The sequence below is a fragment of the Bidens hawaiensis genome, unplaced genomic scaffold (genome assembly GCF_021521415.1).
Source record: "Bidens hawaiensis isolate Kalapana, Puna unplaced genomic scaffold, B.hawaiensis_p1.1 tig00011633_1, whole genome shotgun sequence".
In the NCBI taxonomy this organism is placed as follows: domain Eukaryota; kingdom Viridiplantae; phylum Streptophyta; class Magnoliopsida; order Asterales; family Asteraceae; genus Bidens; species Bidens hawaiensis.
The window spans coordinates 72,110-92,617 of record NW_027491911.1 but is presented as its reverse complement, the minus strand read 5'-3'; the positions used below and the strand labels follow the sequence as shown (position 1 = coordinate 92,617).

General features: G+C 37.2%; 1 protein-coding gene across 1 annotated transcript; it reads left to right on the top strand.

Annotated features, from left to right (window-relative positions):
* Window positions 1–17,030: 17,030 nt before the first annotated feature.
* On the top strand, window positions 17,031–18,530 carry LOC143538478 (uncharacterized). The gene has a single exon (XM_077032037.1). The coding sequence runs from the start codon at window positions 17,031–17,033 to the stop codon at window positions 18,528–18,530; it is 1,500 nt and encodes a 499-aa protein (XP_076888152.1).
* The last annotated feature ends 1,978 nt before the right edge of the window (window positions 18,531–20,508 follow it).

The window sequence follows — 20,508 nt, the reverse complement described above, 5'->3', positions numbered from 1 at the left end:
GCAACTGCTTCACGCCATCTTCATCGGGCGCAAATTCCGGAAGCATGTTCTGCAGCGGAAAGACCAGAGTGTCATACTCCTTAACCCGCATGTCATACGCCTGTTTTGCGTCGAGGCCATGAAGCGGATGACTTTCGATTGATTGACCGGATTGAGCAAACGCCATCCCTTCATTGAAATCTTTAATCCGACCAACTCCCTCGGAAGCAGTCATCAGGTTCACAAAACAATCAGTCAACTCGGTGCTTCCCTTGATGTGCCGGATGACCTGACAATGAAACATGTTAGCAGCATAAACGCTAAGTAAAATAATAAGCAACCAAGGAGGAAAACTTACAGAGTCAAGTCCTTGGTTGAGGAACCATTGTCGATCTTGCTCGGCACGCTCCGCCTTAATCCGAAGCGCCTGTAGTTCATTATTTGCTTCGGAGGCGCGAGCCTCTGCTTCAGAACGAGATTGCAACAAGGAGTCGTAAGTAGACTGCATTTCAGTGCCAGTCTTGTCTTTAAGTTCAGCTTCCTCCTTGTGCATCTTCAATTCAGCCTCAAGTTCTTGAATCCGGTTACTCTGAATGGTCACTCGGCTTTCTAGAACTGAATTTGATTCTTGTGCCCTCGCCAGCTCATCCTTCTTCTTTTGAGTTTCAGCACGAGCAGACTCCAGAAGAGAGTTTTGCTTTTCACAAGCTTCTTTCCAGCGTTGGGCAGCAGCGGAGCTCCGATCCTTTTTTTGTTTAAGGGCAGCCTCGGCGTCAGTTTGTTTCCACCGGGCTGCACTCGCTGCTTTACGATGCTCCTCAGCATCTTGCTTCACAGCATTTAAGGCCCGAGAGGCCTCACCTATCTTTCCTCCCATTGTACGCCACTCGCGTAAGATTTCCTGGCTACAAGCTAAACTGTTAGCCAATGAAACAGAAAGATCAACATGAAGATTTTAGTGAGAGCGGTCACGCAGATGCGCCATCTCTGCAGGAGGCACACAATGCTTGACAAAATTAACACAGATCCCGGGGTCAGAAAAATGGGACCCATTGACAATGTCCCAAGGAGGGACGAACAGGTCATAGTCTCCTCCCAAAACCGCATCCCCAAAATATTGGGAGCTTGAAGTCTCGAGGCGAGTGGGGATTGAGAAGGGTGGGCGCAGATCACCTTGTGTTGAACCTCCCCTAACCTCGTGGACAGAGGGTCTAAATTGGAAACCACCTCCCGCACCCGTCGTCAACGGTGAGGAGGTAGAAAATATATGAGGAGCAAACCGTGTAGGAGAATCGTGGATCCGGAAGCCTTCTGTAGTAACCTCCGGGTTCCCACTTTGAAAGTCGGAGGCCCCTCCGGCTTGAAAAATGTAGTCCAACGATTCGTTGGTTCCCGTTTGAACACCAGACCCCTCCACATTTGGTTCGGTAGGAGGGGTAGCTGGCTTATTTTCCGCTTCCTTCTCTGGAGGAGGAGACGGTTGTTTTCAGCCACAGGAGTGGGTGTTGGTAACCTCTCAGAAATATCGTCCCTAGCTATGGACGGATCTACAAAAGAAGATCACATTCAAATCACATCTTAAAATAGCAAGAGTTAGAAAATAAAACGCATACCAGTCACTGTCTTCAATTGATCCGCAAGAACAGATTGTGGTTTCTTAGGATGACGCGTCCATAGTTTCTTAGTCGCCGGCTCATCTGCAGCAGTCGCAGCACTCGAGCCCGTTTCGCTAGCTTGGACAGACCCAAAAGTCCTTTTTTGAGCTAATTCTGCCAACAAGTGTGACACGGATGAAATCTCAGAAGCAGCGTCAAAGCATTCTTCCTCTGAGGACGATGAATTGTCACTCGACGACAGAATAACGAATATCCCCTCAGAGGTAAGCGCAGTAAGAGGAGGATTCAAAATGTACGCACCTGTTTGATAGGTAGCGTCTGAAACAACGGGTTCAGCACGCACATTCACCGGAAAGAGAAAATATTTCGCGGTCTTCTCAAGAATAGGCGTATTTGCGCCACGAATACTCTTCATCACGTGACCTCTGTCATCAAATAAGGCATTTAACATAGGTCCGGGACCTGGGAAAAGGAAACGTCAAAGTTAGTCATTTAATTTTCTCGAAACAGTAAAAAGAAAATAACTTACGTTCATATAAGCCATAAAACATAGGCTCCAAAAAATGAGATGGCCACAGGCGGCTCATCCCAGCCCACACAAGGGCTTCCTTCGGCAACGCCCGCATTGGAGTTGGATCAGAAACCAAAACACGGAACCACTCTTGCCCCTCATGGGCAGCAGGGGTAATGTTTGGAAGTGCCTCATTGACCGGACGGCGTACCATAGTTTCCGGTACCACATCTTCAGAAATCCAGAAGAATTTGTACTTCCAGTCTTTGGAACCTCCCTCAACTTCTCGACCGATTCTCCTGTCAGTTATCGCCTGCAGGTAAACCACCCGTTTCGATTGATCATCCGGTAAAAAACAACGAACCGATCAATACGAGGCACCATCTCATGAGCCATACACACAAATTCGCAATGACGAATTCGCATGACGGCGCGAGGGTGCAACTGGGATAAATGTATCCCAAAAGCACCCAATATCCTCATAAAAAACTTTGTCACAGGAAAACGGAAGTTTCCATAGACAAAGAAGTCTGAATAAACAGCCATTTTCTCAGGAGTTGGAAAACTGGCTATAGAACCAGCAGAAGGGAATTCCGGTCCCCATTCCAGTGGAATACCATAGGTCTGAAGGAGTTTCCGGTATTCAGATAGGTCCCATTGAACCTTTGTTTCATTAATTTCAAATTTCGCACTCGCCATTATAATGATAATCGAAGTAGTTTCAAGAAAGTTGAAGGTGTCAAAGAAAGAAAGTAAGGAAATATTCAGAATTCAGAAGCGATAAAACTTTAACGAGAAGTTAAACTCCACTATTTATACCCATCGCAATTAATGCGATGTGATATGAACAGTGGAGAGAAGAAACATTACCCAGTAGACAAGTGCCACGTCACGCGGGAAATTCGAAAAAGAGAAAAAGGCGAACAGTCAGGTATAATGACAGCCGGCATGAACGTCACGTTTCCTGACACACGCGCCTGCGAGTGGTCAACTTGTCCTTTTTCATGATTATCCACAACAAAAGATATTTCTTACCTACTTGCAAAATAAGAAATCCCCAAATACGTATTAAGTCCAAAATTTCACCCGCATAAAGTACTTCACACGGAAGAAACACTGGACTAGGGGGACTTATAGAGGTAGGGTACTGAAAATGCCCAAATACCCTTAAATAATACCCGCGAGTCAGTCAGAAGTCCTTCATAAGACACCGCGGGGCATATGGGTCACCAGCACAATCACCTAAGGAAGAAACGCCCTCACAGGACATGCGGAAGCATCCTGGCACCCTCAGAAGTTATCCGGGAGACGGAATATTCGTCCGCGTAAATAATTATGAGGTAATGCCCTGGGACAGCTGTCATTAATTGATAACATTCTATAAGATATACCAAGATGCTTTCTTGAGCAATACGTGATGTATTAGCCAATCAGTAAAGGACACCTGGCCAGGTCGTTATAACCATGCACATGGCCAAGGTTGTCTACCGTCCTATCATACAAAGACACATGTCCAGGTTGTTATACATGCACATGCAACGTATAAACTAAACCTGTAATATGAGGACACGTGTCCAGGCGGTTACAAAAGCATCTTCCAAAGGAACAGCTGGCCCAATCACCTTCCCACACCCTTCAGCTATAAATACTTCCTCAACCATCATGAGGTATTCATATTCACTCCCACTGTACTTTCACTGTTTACTTAAGTGCATTATCTTCATCAGAGCTGTACTTATTCTCACGCCAGATGGTGGTTACGGGAAGACCCCCCCCCCTCTTGTCCTTCCCATAGCGAGCTCACGGTGTCTGTTTTGCAGGTTCACGTCATTGGACTTTAGGAATTGTGTTCATATTGTATTGGCAGTTAACCGTATCCTACCATGTAGTCTCATTGGATCTAGGACCCGTCTAGGGGAGTAGATCCGTGTTTCTTCAATATATAATCGTGATCATTATATATTTTCTTATATAATGTGTTTAGGCGTCTACGTAAACATAAGTTTTGTATTAAAATCAAAGCTTATATGAATATATAAAGCATGTTATGTTTGTAGTTTAAGTTTAACTTTAGTTTATTTTGTATATGTTTGTATGGTCATGCGGCGTAGAAAAATGGAGTTTAATGGATCACGAAAAATGAACTCTGATGAATATATTAATTAATATGGGCTAACATTTTTTGTGGATAAAATTCAAATTTTGTGTTTGAATAATGGATTGGACTATAATTGAATTGATAGATTTGAATCACTGAAGCCTAAGTTTACATTCGCATCTATCTCAAACAGGCAAATTGAATATTTGTTTTTGTTCTCATTTGATGTTTAATTTTATTTTGTGTGTTTTTTTTGTATGTTTGTATGGATTGTTGTACAAGGTTTTGTTTACATACATATATGCTATTGGTTACTATATGAAAAAATACACATGAAATATAAGAGAAATTATATTAGTTTGAGTTTTCTTAACGAAAGTTTTCCGATCGTATGTAAAAACTAACTTTTTAAAACTTTTGTTATTATTAATAATTTATATCCCCGTATTACCGGTGTTGTTTTTTGTTTACATCCTCGTATTACTAGTGTTGTTATTATTATTATTTTTTAATTTGTTGTTTCTAATATTACAAATATATATTTTTTAGTTTAATTTGTTTTATTGTAAGGAAAATTGTAATATACTTAGACCTATTGGTTATGTTTGTTTATTTTCATTTTTGTATGAAACATTGAATGAATTATCTATTTAATGTTATATATTTTTTCGTTTGTATTCATTTAAGTGTGTTTATTTTATTCATTTATGTCTGTTTGTGTTTGTTTACATTTATTCGTATTTATTCATTTATGTTCATTTACTTTTGTACAATTTTGTTCGTTCACGTTCGTTTATGTTCTTGAATTGTTAATATAAATTTTAAATGAATGAACATTTAACTCGGGCTTATATCAGAGAGCATTAAGATCAAAAACAAAAATAGGCATACTTTTATAAATTTAAGATGGCAAAGTATGTTACTAATGTCACCAGTCTCAACTGTTCTAGACCTAGAATCAAGGTTGGCATGATGGTGGTGATGGTGGTAGTATGAGTGACTCCTTTTTTTTAACTTTTTGAATGAAAGCGTTCCAATATACAAACAATGAATTTTAAAAAAGTTTAAATATTAGTAACTTTTTTTGTGTTTTATTATTATTAACACAATCTTTTCCCTTTATATTTTTGCTACTTTACTTGCAAGCTCCCGTAATTAAAAGTAACGAACGCGCGGGTCATTGTTGTATGCGCGTTGTGCGTTTGCAATCTAATGAAACTTGAAGTATAGTACCAAAAACAACTTCCAATACTGCAAGTGTAGATATTATTAACAACAAAGCGTAGTTTGTAAAGCAATATCAATTCTAGTCTCATATTTGAGGTATAGTACCAAAAACAAATTCCAATACTGCAATCCCTTTGTAAGTTGGTATTACAATTGGATCGAATGTCTTTTTGTTGGCATGTTAGTCTATTTGTAAGTTAGTATTACAATTGGATCAAATGTCTTTTTGTTGGCATGTCACCCATCGCACCCTTGTATGAGTATCCAAAGATGTAGCCATATTAATGATTTTGTAATAGGATCATAAATGTTGTCAATATTGCCATACACAGAAAGGTATACAAATATAGGATAAAGTTAAAATACGTAGGACAAAAAAATGAGAAGGGTGAGAAGGAATCCAGTCCATTGATCTTGTATTTGAATGGCTGAGACAGCCCCGGTTTTGGGGCGGTGCAAACCATGTGAAGGCACGGGGCCCAAAATAAAAGAGGGCCCAAAGGTTTTTAACATTCGTCATATGTATACAGCCCAAACCCAAAACTGAAGTAAGAAGGGTGAAGAAGCACCATAGGAGTTTTCTTAGGTGGATCTAGTATGCAGCTTTTGAAGCTCTGTTCTTGTTTTGTTACTGTGTTGGGGAGAGGAAGAAGAAGAAAGAAAGAAGTTTAAAGGATTAAGTTTTGAAGCTTTTTGTTACTAGGCCCCTATAATTTGCTTTCATATAAATATTATATTTGTTTGTCTACACTATTACATTACCAACACTTATTTGCTTTATAATTTAATAAGTTGTATAATGTATATTCTTTTCTTATCATATTATCACATATATCATATTATTGTCATAGTTAAATAGTTGTTTAATGTAATTGTATTATTTTATGATTTTATAAATTTATTACTTTATTTGATTCTATCCTTTTAACTTTTTAAGGAAGTATATATTCAAGCCAAAGTCTACTAATATTTTTGAAAGTTTTAAAATGATATGATTTTATAGATATTTTAAACATAAAACATAAAAAGTTAGAATTAGTTGTATTCGTATTGTGATTTTTTGATATATAATTGACGTGTTTATATTTTAAGGAGGAGGCCCAAAAATTTTCTTTGCACGAGGCCTAAATTTTTATTATCATTCTCAGAGACGGCCCTGGGCTGAGATTAATTTAATAAATAAAAATTGATAGAAAGGGCATGAAGGTAATAACACACCTTTGTTGACTTTCTCTCTCCACATGCAAGGCATATGCCAATTCCCCCATCATTTTAAAATGTCCATAACTTTTTCATACGACATTATTTTTAAAAAAAAATTCACCATAATAATAAGCGGATTTTTATCTTTAATATGAGTATCATATTGTTATATAAAAATAAAAAAAAATTAATGGTTTTTTTGTTGTTCATTGTGTCATTGTGTAATATGTTGTTTTCATTGTGTTTTACGTTTCAAGTCATTATATTCACTATTGTGTCTTACGTTTTAGGCCATTGTGTTATACGTAGTCACCATTGTGTCTTACGTTTTAGGTCATTGTGTTATACGTATTCATAATTGTTTTTTACGTTTTAGGTCGTTGGGTTATACGTATTCACCATTGTGTTTTGCGTTTCAAGTTAAAGACACAATGGTGTGAGAAAAGACACAATGACGAAAAAAGACACAATGGCGAAAAAAGACACAATGATAAGCGAAAAGACACAATGGTGTGCGAAAAGACACAACGGTGTGTGAAAGACACAATGACGAAAAAAGACACAGTGATAAGTGTAAAGACACAATGGTGTGCGAAAAAACACAATAACGAAAAAAGACCCAATGATAAACGAAAAGACACAATGGTGTGCGGAAAGACACAATGGTTTGCGAAAAGACATAATGGTGAAAAAAGACACAATGATAAGCGAAAAGAAACAATGGTGTGTAAAAAGACACAATGACGAAAAAAGAACAATGATAAGCGAAAAGACACAATGGTGTGCGAAAAATCACAATGACGAAAAAAGACACAATGATAAACGAAAAGACACAATGGTGTGCGAAAAAACACAATGGCGAAAAAAGACACAATGATAAACGAAAAGACACAATGCTGTGCGAAAAGACACAATGGCGAAAAAAGACACAATGATAAGCGAAAAGACACAATTGTTTGCGAAAAGACACAATGACGAAAAAAGACACAATTATAAGCGAAAAGACACAATGGTGTGCGAAAAAACACAATGACGAAAAAAGACACAATGGTGTGCGAAAAGACACAATGGTGTGCGAAAAAAGACACAATGGTGTGCGAAAAGACACAATGACGAAAAAAGACACAATGTCGTGATTTTTGTTTAAAATTTTATATAACAAAAATCATACTCATATTAAAGATAAAAAAACGCTTGTATTATGATGAACTTTTTTTTAAAAAAAAATATCATAAGAAAAAGTCATAAACATTCTTAAAATGATAGGGGTATTTACATGTGTCTTGCATGTGGAGAGAGAAAATGTGTACAATTACCTATATACCCATTTTTTTTGGTCCTCACTTGACACATGTCAATTATTTATGGCTTCCAACACTTCTCATTTTTGTTACCCTTAGTAGAATAACTTGACCCTTAATTAACATATTTGAAATTACACCTATTAACAACTTTAGTTATTCACTAAAACATATTTTATTTCTCAATATGTCATCACATATTACATATACACAGATAATATTTCATATTCAAGCATATAAATAATAACGGATTGTTCTAAGTTGCTAGATATTATTAACTAACAACGAACAAAGTTAAGGTTTTTTATGTTCACTATAAGATATTAATTAACCTAAAACTACTTGCTATCCATTCGTAGCTCAATTTTAGGTATAAAATGTATCCTGTGTGGGAACCCACTGTTTAGAAAAAAAATAATGGGACGCAAAAGGGCAGTGGTATGCAGTTTGACTTTCAATTGTTCAACAATCTAGCTATTAGTTGTACAAGCACAATCAATTTATAACAACCATATACATTTATAAGTGCCTAGTTTTATTGTTATGTTGTTTGCTTTGGAGTCGGGGGTCTTACTGGAAGCAGTCTCTCTATCCCTAGAGTAAAGGAAATGTTTGCCTACATCCCACCCTCCTCAGACCCTATTAATAGCTTTGACTATTTGTGGGATTTACCGGGTATGGATGTTGTACGCTTATAAGTACCTGGTATTAGCTTAAATATTTTTACATCGATGATACGTTACCTAAAATAATACCCGGCCTAAGGATAACATACCAAAGCTCTTAGACCAAGTTGTGACCTGCACATTGAACCATGTAAAACAAAGAAATTTTACAATATTCCAACTTTAGCCCTGCAAAAAATGACATCAGTTTGAGCATGTATTCGGCTCGTTTGTTAGAAATTCACATTAAACCTGATTAAAAAATAATTATCCTTATAAAAGATAATAACAAAAACGAACACAAAATCTAAAACATATCTAATAATTGTCAGCTATGGAGGATTAGTGGCCAAGATATGTTGTCGTCAAAAAACCAATTTTGAATTTCTTGGACCGTAACCAAACAACGTTTTATGTAATCCGCCATGGCTGCATCCATAGATGCGATTCTCAAAATCGCCATCTGGATTGTCCAGCCAAGATCAGATCTTATTACACCGAATTTGGTCAACACACTCTTAAGCTGAGCCTTTTGCACATCATATAATGTACATTTAATTAGTTTGTTTTGAACTGGATAAATTCTATATTTGAAGTTGTATTTTTATAACGGTTCAAATTAGTTTATTTGGGTCAGAAATAAAACTTAACCAACATAGGGCCCACTTACATTTTTAAAACTTAATGTGGTCCTAAACAAACCCTCCCGACACAAACATGTACATAGACATAAACGTATGAGACTCAGGCCGTGTTCAGATTCGTTTCAGGACTTCAGGTTTTCAAGTTTATGCCGCGTTGGACCAGCAAACCTGCAAGTTACTCAGATGAGTATATATAACTTTGAACCAAACCCGTTTCTACCGTTTCAAATTAGTTTGTTTGGGTCAGAAATAAAACTTTACCCATATCAGCCCATCTGTGTTTTTAAACCATAAACCGGTCGGACACACGAACCCATCCCAACCCGTTAACACAAACCCATCACGACCCAAACACGTACATAGCTATAAACGTACAGTTAACAAAAACTAAAAATTTTAAACGAAAGCATTTAGGTATATACAAAAAGACCTAAATCAAAATCCTAAATACTACTATGCCAAAAACATAGTTGTTCATATGAGGTATGGTTCCTTTAATAACATCAACATCATCAAGAAAATTTCCCACTTATTCATATTCTAATAGCCTCTTTTTAAAATTTAAAGAGCAAACTTACATTTTCATTCAATACAGGACATAAGTGCACATATTTTCTGTATGAAAGAGTATAAATATTGGGATGCTCTAGAGTAAATTTGATTTTAACTAACCTTCTCATTCACTTCACAAACCAAACTGCAACATTAATATTGCAATACATGGACAATTCTAGATTATGTTGAGCACACAGACCATGTATCATTAACTCCCTCACAAGATTATATAATTCAGGATCTTGGTTTCAAAAAGCTACCAAAATTACAATACATAATTAAATTATCGTTTGTTATAAATAGAAACACGCTTTACTTTACACGAGATGCAAGATGAAAATGATATGATTCATAAAACTCTATATACTTCTTAATCTATTATACAATCAGAATAACTTATGTTGCAGCTGCTCCAAAAATGAATATATGACCCCTAAATAATCAAACAGTTTCGAAATGCAATGCCAAACACACCCTAATTACAAAAACAACATAACATTGAGTTTAAGTTATTATAAACATTAACTATTATTTATTATAATAATTAAAACCATACCTCAAGATCACCCAGCCCTAAGGGCAAGATTCAACTGCCTTTGCTTTTGTTGAACAAAAGCTTTTGCTAAAAACTTTTCAAGATCGTGCAACATGGTATATTAAGATAGACACAAAACAACTATGGATAATATTAAAATTATCATCACAATGCAGAAGATGAAAATTGTTTATTTTTTATTTAAAAAGGATCAAGATAATTGTGGCAAGTGCTAACCTTTTTGAAAAAGATGGAAGCTTCTCAAAACTAAGCTCCTTGACCTCATCCATAACAAAAATGCACATGAAACATCAGTGAAAAATTCACACATGATCAACAAATAACAAAAACTGAATCTGATTACATGGTAATTCTTTGTTGAACAGTTGACTCAAATCGAATTATCGAACAAAACAAAATTTGGTGAATTGATAGTATCAAAGCAAGGAAAATAACTACTTGAATAGTATTTTTTTTTTTTTCAACTCCAATTTTTTTTTTTTTCGTATTCAAGTTCATCCTGTGTAATAGAAACATCCAAATGATTTACAATTATATAATAGTAATCAAATTATATAGAACATTTACAGTGTAAAAGGTTGATAAAAGCTCTTTAGATTGACTTAGAGCTTTTATCAAGCTTGAGCACAAAAACGAACATGAAATATGTGAATAAAGCTTATAAAGATTCGACTTCAGTTATTGCTTTAGTCTTATAATATGTATGCATGTGTGTATTTATATGTATATACTGTATATTAACATGTTCCCTAACATTATGCATTTTAAAATCCATATCACATATGTGTGTCTAATGCATGTGTGATGAAATAACTAAGATTGAAATGAACCTGAATTACGACAGAAACCGAGTTTTATTAGCGCATTCATGATCGTTTAGTCCTTTCTAACTTAGTCTGCCCCAAAAGTTTTTTCCTTGGAACTACGACCTTCAAAATCAACTCATTTCCGATTCAAAGGCAGGGCACAAAAAACAACAAATGGCCACAAATCAAGAGATGAATAACCCAGAAATCAAAGCATACACAGTAAAGTGAAAGAAGATTTAAATTAAATGAACACAACAACGAACCCTCAAAAGCATTAAACAAACGTACGTATAATAATTTATTTCTTGAATATTAATCTTTAATTAACAATTGAAATTTATAATTGTATAACGAATACAAAGGCAAACAAAACACTAAATGTAAAACCTAAAGTAAGTTGCATTCCATCAATTGATTGATTTCTAGTTATGAAATTTACAACTACCAGAATGAAATTGTTGACACAACCAGGCCTTGTATTAGGCATGGTGAGGTACAACGCCTGCAGATACAAGAATGGATTGATGATTCAGAAACAATTGGCGTGTATGTGATGATGAATCGAGGTTGAGGAGCGATGAAGGATGAAGTGTTTCAGGGTTTGGATCGATGTGTGCATGAGAAAACCTGGTTAGATAATTGAAAAAGTCTATAACCCACCAGAGAAGCGCCTTAACCCGCGATTTTTAAAGGATTGCGGATTGCATGACAACCCACCATTCTCAAATAAAACAATCTAGCGAATCTAGAGAGGGTTGGAAGCAACCAGAACGCGACACATAAGATTTTTCAGTAGACAATTATATAGATAGTTAGATTTAAAACATTATAATAAGGGTATCGTTATTCTCACACCATCATATCTAAGACCCCTCGCTAAGGGGCGGGGTTTAGGAGAAGGCGGGCGACGTGCAGCCAAACGTCCCAACGGCTGGCGCCGTTGTTCAAAAATTGGTCCCCCCCCAACGGCTAGTTAACGCCTATTTAAAAAAGATTAATTTAATTATTTCTATATAATACAAACCATTTTTTTCAATTTTTACTCAAACAACTATCAAATTTCACTCAAACGAACTCTCAAATTTCACTCTAAAATCTCTCAACTCTCTACCATTGATCATTTCTCAAAATTCACAAGCTCAAGCTAACCCGAACCCAAACCCGTGGGATCCGTCTCAAAGGTGGTGGGCTAGTATGCTCGCAAACAACAATGACCCTACCAACCTTTTCTATGCCAACCAACATCTACCCGTAATGGCTCCAACCATACAACCGTTTCCAAACGATATGTTGTTTCGAATGCCAATGTCGTTTATGCCTCCGCCAACCCAAACCCAAACACCCCAAAGCCCAATACCCAAAACCCAAGTTCCCGAAACCCAAGTAGACGAACCGCAAGTTCGTCGCAAACGAAGCCATATAAAGAAGGTTGATGCCGATCAAAAAACTACCGGAAGGGCTGAAAGGAAAAAGTGGGGAGACGATGAGTAAGCGGAGTTGGCGCAAGCATGGATCGACTCATCCGAAGACTCAATTGAAGGTAATCATCAAATTATTTATATATATTTCATGTTTTTTTTGTTTACTAATACTAAAGCTTTTATATGTATCGTAGGTGACGGTAAATGCAACGCGGCATTTTGGGCAGAAATACGTGATAAGTTCTTTGAGATAATTGGTCGAGGTCGCTACCGCGGGGATGAATCCGTCTCCAACAAATGGAAGGAAATAGTTTCAAAAATGAACAACTTCTCCAAAATTCACAATCCACCTTACAATACAAACAATAGAGAAAGCGGCACTAACGATGCCGACCTCATTGAGACTTGCTTGAAACAATACAAGGGCCTTCATAGTCACGATTTCGGTATGTTGAAAATTTGGTGGAAATGCACGAGCTCGCCAAAGTGGCATCCGGTCCCCGACATCTTCACCGCGACCGTCCAAACGGTCAAAAATAACGTCTACTTCGGCCAATCAATCGCTGTCTCAAGGGGGTCGGATGCTCGTTCTCAGTTTAACTTAAACGAGATTGATCTTGATTTTATTTTTGATGAACTGGATGAGTTGCCACGTCCGGTAGGAAGAGACAAGGTCAAGGCCGCAGCTAGAGGTAGGGGATCTTCGCCTAGAACGGCATCCTCGATGAGTTCCGATGTGAGCGTGCGGTTTGACAACTTGGAGCTTGCACTTAAAGAGTTTCGCGAGGAGAAAAACACTCAAAAAATGAACTCAAGATAATACATGAAGAACGAAAAGCGATGCATGCGGAATACAAAGCCATGCATGAAGAAAGAAAGTAGGCTAACTCGGAGTGGCAACGAGAGAAGGATTTCAAGCTCCTCGCAAAAGATCTATCGCATCTAAATCCGGCCAAGCGGGCGTTTTTGGAGAAAAAAAAAACAAGGATAATGACAAAATACACAAACGAGGACGAGAACGCCGATATTAGTTCTATTTTTTTATTTGCACATTTTTTATTTTTATGTTTTTTTTATTTATATGTGTTTTTAGTTTAATCTAGTTTGATTGTTATTATTATTGTATTTTAAGTTTAATAAATTTGTTGGTTTTATTTAAAAAAATAAAAAAAAAGTAAAGGGGCTTCGAAGCCCCTCACTATAGAGGGACATCTCTGGGATGGGGCTTTGAAACACCAGTGCCTACGGGCGCTGGCGTGGCACTGGAGGGGCTTCGAAGCCCCTCACCATAGAGGATGGTTTAATATCACAACACTTAAAAAGTCAGAATCGTCGTTATTGGTTCACAATGCAATGGTTGTTTGGACATCCTAGTGGTTATAACACAAGACAAGACTTGTAAGCTAGATGACCGCCCGATGTGCCGTTAGAATATTATTTACATTACAGTTGATTTTGACATATCTGACGTTACCCATGGACCTCTTAACATTTATTTAAATTTAACATTTGACGGCGGTCAAACATCCCGTCCTACAACGTTTGAAATGACAAATTGCTGATTGTGTCCTAAATCATTGATTCGCGCTCTACGGCTGCTTCGTATCTATCACATTCCGACACACAACACATGAGTTAATCTTCCATTAGCAATTACTTGTTTTTAAATCATACTTAATGATACTTGCACCATTGTGAGGCCTTGTGGCAACGATGGTGAGTGATGCTAAAAAATGCTACAAAAGTAGCTTGATGAAGTACTAGAAAGGTAATTCATTTGAGATGAGGTGCTATAAGCAATCAGACATATTTACACTACAAAAAGTATGCCTGTATTTACGAAACCTAATAAATTGCCTCTCACTTATAGACACGAATACAAAATCCTCTCCCGCCTACCAAATCGCTATAATACTTAAGTCGCCTTAAGGAATCCATGTTTATTATTATTTTTATGTTATGATATCAGTGGCGGATCCAGATATTTAATTCAGTGGGTGAGGGGGGCGGGGGAATAACCAATAAAATTAAACTGTGTGAAAATGTAAAAAAGGACTACATTATTGATTATACGAACCATTTCCAAAAGAGACAATATATAATATATTTACATATAAGATAATATTATCTTTGGTTTTTTTTAATCAATCAATATTCATTAACTAATATGGAATGAAACTAATACGGAGTGAATGAGTGGACTTGTTTATCAATTAATTGGGCTGGGTTGGTAGATATTTAGAGCATGGGGGCTTGGAAAATTACAGAAGGGGTGCTTATAATGTATTTTTTTTTACCACAATAACACTAAAATATATAATATTAATACAATCTAGCAAAATTTGAGTGAGGGTCTTAACCCCCCTGAAATATGCTTCCGTCCGCCTCTGTATGGTATGATGTTCAACGTCCCATCATTGGTCAAGATATACACACCAACTAAAATGTCAATTTTCTTAATCTGCTGTAAATTTACAAAACGCGACGGTCATAGAACATCTATGTTGCCACCTAGAGACAAAATAAATTAATTAAAACAAGGATTAAAAGTCCTAGTGATCGAATGTTTGTTCCCAAATGCTCTTGTTTTTTCCTGTCATTTTATCAAAATCCCGAATGAAACATGTACGTTGTGATAGATCAGATTGATATAAACAAGTTTATCTATTGAACTGGATAATTATCTCATTAACCGAAAGGGTCTTAAATAGGCAAACATACAACAGAAAATAAAAGACTAATTCTAAAAATAACAAGTAACCCTAAATACTTTGTAAAACAAACGTTTAAAATATACAGATAGACTTGGCACTAAACCCGGTCTTTTGTTGACTCAAACTTTTTCTTCCAACTGTTACCCATAACGGTAACACCATCAACATAATCGTTAGCTTAAATTATGTTGACACCACTATTTATAACAGTTGAAATACAGATAGACTTGGCGCTAAACGTTTTTAAATCTTTCACTAAACCATTGAAATACAGAGAGCTTCACCTGGATTATAACTGTTGGCAATATCTTCAATCATATTAGGTCTTGAAAAATAAAAAACAATTGCTATACTACTTACTACTTTTATTATTGTAAGCCATTTGAATTAGCAAATTAGAGGACAACCCAATCGCATGGGTATCATTTGGTTTGTCTGATCAAGAGAGCTCAACGCATTGACTCAAGTAATTACACGTGCATAACGTTTTCCGATGAAAGCATAGCTCAAAAAGGCTGAAGCATTACTTTAATGTTATAACAGGTTTTCAAAGAATGGATATTTGGTCTGTTTGTTGCTGAACCATGCCGACTGAGGTCGTCGCACAAACATTCTATCTTGTGTACAGATTTTGGGTTCAGAACTATTCCTGGAACTCAAATATCACAAACGTGTATTGGCCGGGTGCAACAGTCGTAGTCCGTAGGATTTTTTTTTGAAAGCGGGGCCAAAATACAAGGGTAAATCAGAAGGGGGGCTGGAATTATTTTTTTTTCAAAAGAGGGGTCACCTCCATTTGTAATGGCGGGGAGTTTTATACATGATAGGGGTGTCAGGTGAGTGTCAGGTATGAGGTTATGCCCTTCATTTGTAATGGTGGTGAGTTTGAAAAAGTGGCCCCCCTCCATTTGTAATGGCGTGGACTGCAAAAAGGGACTCCTCTCCTTTTGTAATGACGGGCAGTATGAAAAAGGTATCTCCCCTTCATTTGTAATGGAGGGGAGTATGAAATAAGTACAGTTCCTTTTAAATCACATTTACATCGAGACATCTACCATATTTATTTATACCAACCGTTTCATTTCTTACTGCATGCACATTAAATATTTTCTGCATGCACCAACCTTCATCCAACATTTAATCTATATATTTACATGCTTTGGACAACCATACCATCACAACCATCCCATAATTTTTGTTCTTTGTTTATTTTCCTCCAAAACCAGTAATCACATATTTTTTTAGATCATAACCAAAACCAAAAATGTTTTCTCCGTTTTTTGTTCAGCTATTTTGGGGTGGTGAGGTATCATACGAAAATGGAGTTATTTCGTGTGATAATTATACTAGAAACACTACCGTTATTATTCAACAAAAACTTTCATATGTTGAATTTTTGGATTTGATTTATTTCCATCTTAAGGTTCAAAAAGAATTTTACAATTTAAAATTGAAGTTATATTATACTCATCTAGGCTATTCTCAATCATCCGAAATATTTAGCGACCCTAGTCTCGAAGTGTTGTATTTTTTAGCGGTCAACGAGGGTAACTTTCACCCTAACATTTACGCTCATATTGAGCCAATGGTGCCATTCACACAATCCAGTTGTATGGATCTCATGCGTGGTTTTTCTTCTGTGTATGAGGCTCCCCAACAAACAGCTCATTCTTATAATGGGTTTTGAACCCACATGAACTTGAAGCCGGCCCATCTTCCAACGTTCATGACATGGCTAACGCCGATGTTGACTTGGAATTTGAATCTAAATCCGAATCAGATGTTGAGCAAGCCAGTGATGAAGAATCAGAACCAGATCCGTCATCGGTAGAAACCACAGACGTTGATGATGAAATCGTTCATGAATTTATTACACAATATAACTCTACAAATATACAAGCATTGTCACACGATACTGTGAATTATTCCCACGATCTTGATGATTTAAGAGCTTATGAAGCTCCTGATTTTAATGACGGTGACACCGATGAGGATATGGAGGTATGGAACAAAGCTGTTCCCTACGTAGTGCGTTTGGGTATGTACTTTGAAAACAAAGATGATGTTATATTTGGTGTTCGGTCGTGGAATATTGAATGTGGCAAGGAGTTGTATGTTGTTGAAAGCAAAAGTGCCAAACGGAGAGCAAGATGCAACTCAACAAATCCTAAGTGCAAAACTAATTATAGTAGAGGTCCTCCATGTAATTGGTATGTCAACGCTGTTAAGAAGAAAAATGATCACATGTGGCAAATTATCATATGGGTTAATTCACACAACTGCTACGGGACGGTAGTTGGAAACAACAACATAAGCTTGAAATCTAGGGATATTGCCACACGTATCATCCACAACATGCGTGAAGACATTGCATATTCTGTAAAACAAATTCGAGCGTCAATAAAAGATCAGCTTCACGTTGATGTTTCTTATAGCAAGGCTTGGAGAGCTCGGAAAGAGGCGGTAGAGAGGATCTATGGTTCTTGGGAGAGTAACTTTCGGGAGTTACCACAATACATTGCAGCATTACAAACATCTAATCCTGGTACCGTTGTTGAATGGCTACATGGTCCCACCGGACCTTCTGATTGTTTTACGTTTAAATTTGTGTTTTGGGCATTTGGGCCTGCCATAAAAACATTTCAACATTGCATGCCTATTATATCAGTGGATGGTACTCACTTGAAGGGATCTTACGGGGGCAAAATGCTAATTGCTGTCATGAAAAATGCCAACAAATACATTGTCCCTATCGCTTTCACAATTGTTGATGAGGAGACGGTGGAAAATTGGAAATGGTTTTTCACACAACTTTGGGTTCACATCGCATCACATCGGGGGGAAAAGTTGTGTCTTATTTCGGATAGACACAAAGGTATCATTAACGCCCTAAAAAACCTTAGAGTATGGAAAGAAAATTGCGTTCATCGTTTCTGTCTAAGACACATTCGAAGCAATTTTATGCAAAAGTTTAAGGTGTCTAAATTGAAACGCATTTGTTGGATTATTGGTAGCACCACACAAGTAAGGAAGTACAATCATTCAGTTGGTATAATGAAGCGCATGAATACAAATGCATGGGATTATTTGAAAGGTATTAAAGAGGAAAATTGGACGCTAGTAAAGGATAAGAACCATCGTCGTTGGGAGAATCTAACGACTAACATTTCGGAGAGATTTAACAATGTGTTAGGGGGGGATAAGGCTTATGCCAATCAAGGCCATAATTAATTGTACGCTTGAAAAGTCGGTGCAACAATGGGTAACGCACACCGAGATTGCATGGAACTGTAACACAAGGTTACCCCCTCGCACATGGTGTTGGTTTGAAAAGCGTGATGCTCGGTCGCGTGAACACAGTTTAATGGAGTTTGATTTTCGAAATGGTAGGTACAAGGTCGTATCAAAGATATAACCAAACTCAACCGGTGGAAACGATTACACCGTTGAGTACCTTAAAAAAAATTGCACATGTGGTAAGTGGCAAATGGAAAGATTTCCTTGCTCACATGCTATCGCGGTTTGTCATAATAGAGGTGATTCTCTCGATAGCATTATTAATCAATTTTACACAATTGGTGCCTACAAAGCACAATATGATGGTGAGTTTTTCCCATTAGCTCACCCTGATTATTGGACAGACCCGGGTTAGAGAATTAAAGAAGACACATCAAAACTTACCACATCACGTGGTAGAAGGAAGTCAAGAAGAATTCATAACGAGATGGATGTTCGACATCAAGACCAACCTAGAACATTTAGATGTGGAATATGTAAACAAGTGGGTCATAAAAGGAACGCTTGTCGGTCATTATACCGGTGATTATAATGTTATGTGTTAACTCTTTTTCAATGTACTTCCTTTTTAATTTTTTAATGTAACTTTATCATTAATCGAGCAAAGTTGGGTTTGAGATTTTGCAAGCAATTTTTTTTAAATAATATTACAAAGGTTACATTCCTAAAAACAAAAATTACACAATAATACTTAGCATAAAACCACAAGCTCGTTTATATGTAATTAATCATGTATATGCTTGTTTCCTTCATGAGTGCCACACCATTTATTATTAACGCCTGCATTTGGCCGTTTGCCTTTTCGTTTAGCTAAGGGGAGGGAACCGGTCAAGGCTACATCTTCATTGTCATCGTCATCTTCATCATCCTCGTCTTCATCTTCAACCCCGCCCTCCTTGTTTAAGTCAAAATTTATGTCTCTGCCATTTACAACTTGTGGCCTGGTTGGTCTTGTATTTTTGGTTTTGATGAAACCCAAACCCTGATGAGCTATCCACGTTGGGGTAGAAGGGCATTTGGAGTAAAGGACTTAAAAAAACTTGTTGAATCGATGCGATAAAGTTTGTTGAAGAACCCTCTATTTGCATATCGTCAAGGTCAAATGGCGAGGAAAACATATCATAACTTGCCATAATTAATTGTGAAGACTGCCCGAGCGGATTACTTTGGGATAGACTAAGATGCGGGCTGCTCATACAACTCGCATGTGGGCTGCCCATATGACTCGTATGCAGTGGGCTGCTCATATGACTCGTATGTGGGCTGCTCATACGACTCGTATGCGGGCTGCTTATATGACTCGTAGATATGCCACTCGTTTGCTCCCCCTGGTTCGGTTGCTCTACATTAACTCCACGACCCCTTACATGTCTTCTCCGGATTCATTGGGGGATAGGGGGCACTTGACGACCAATATTTTGGGTCTCATGAGTCGGATAATAACTCATATGATCACCTAAGCTAGCGTCCCCATGTAACGACCGACCAACTCTCTCACCGGATTTTCATTTGACGTTTGATGCACCTGGCTCAATCCTTCCATCTGCATTTAACTTTGTATTATATTTATTATTTAAATATATAAATTAATAGCATGCAATTTAAAAGAAATTAATAAATTAAATATTAACAAATTTTCACATACCAACATCATAACCCTCCCCCCATCATTTGGATACTCTCGCGGGTTTTGGTAACTACGTGTCGGATTAGCCGTGTATAAAACTGTATGAGACTTAAACCACTGCATGTACTCTGGGCTCGCAGCAACCGAAGTCCACTCAACTTGAGTGACAGTCGTGTGATTACGAGCCATCCATGAGTTAATATACTTTTGATGTTCGTTTAACCAGTCGCCACTCCGACCACCCGCACGACTAATGTTGTGGAGTTTCTTATGTTCATCAACATT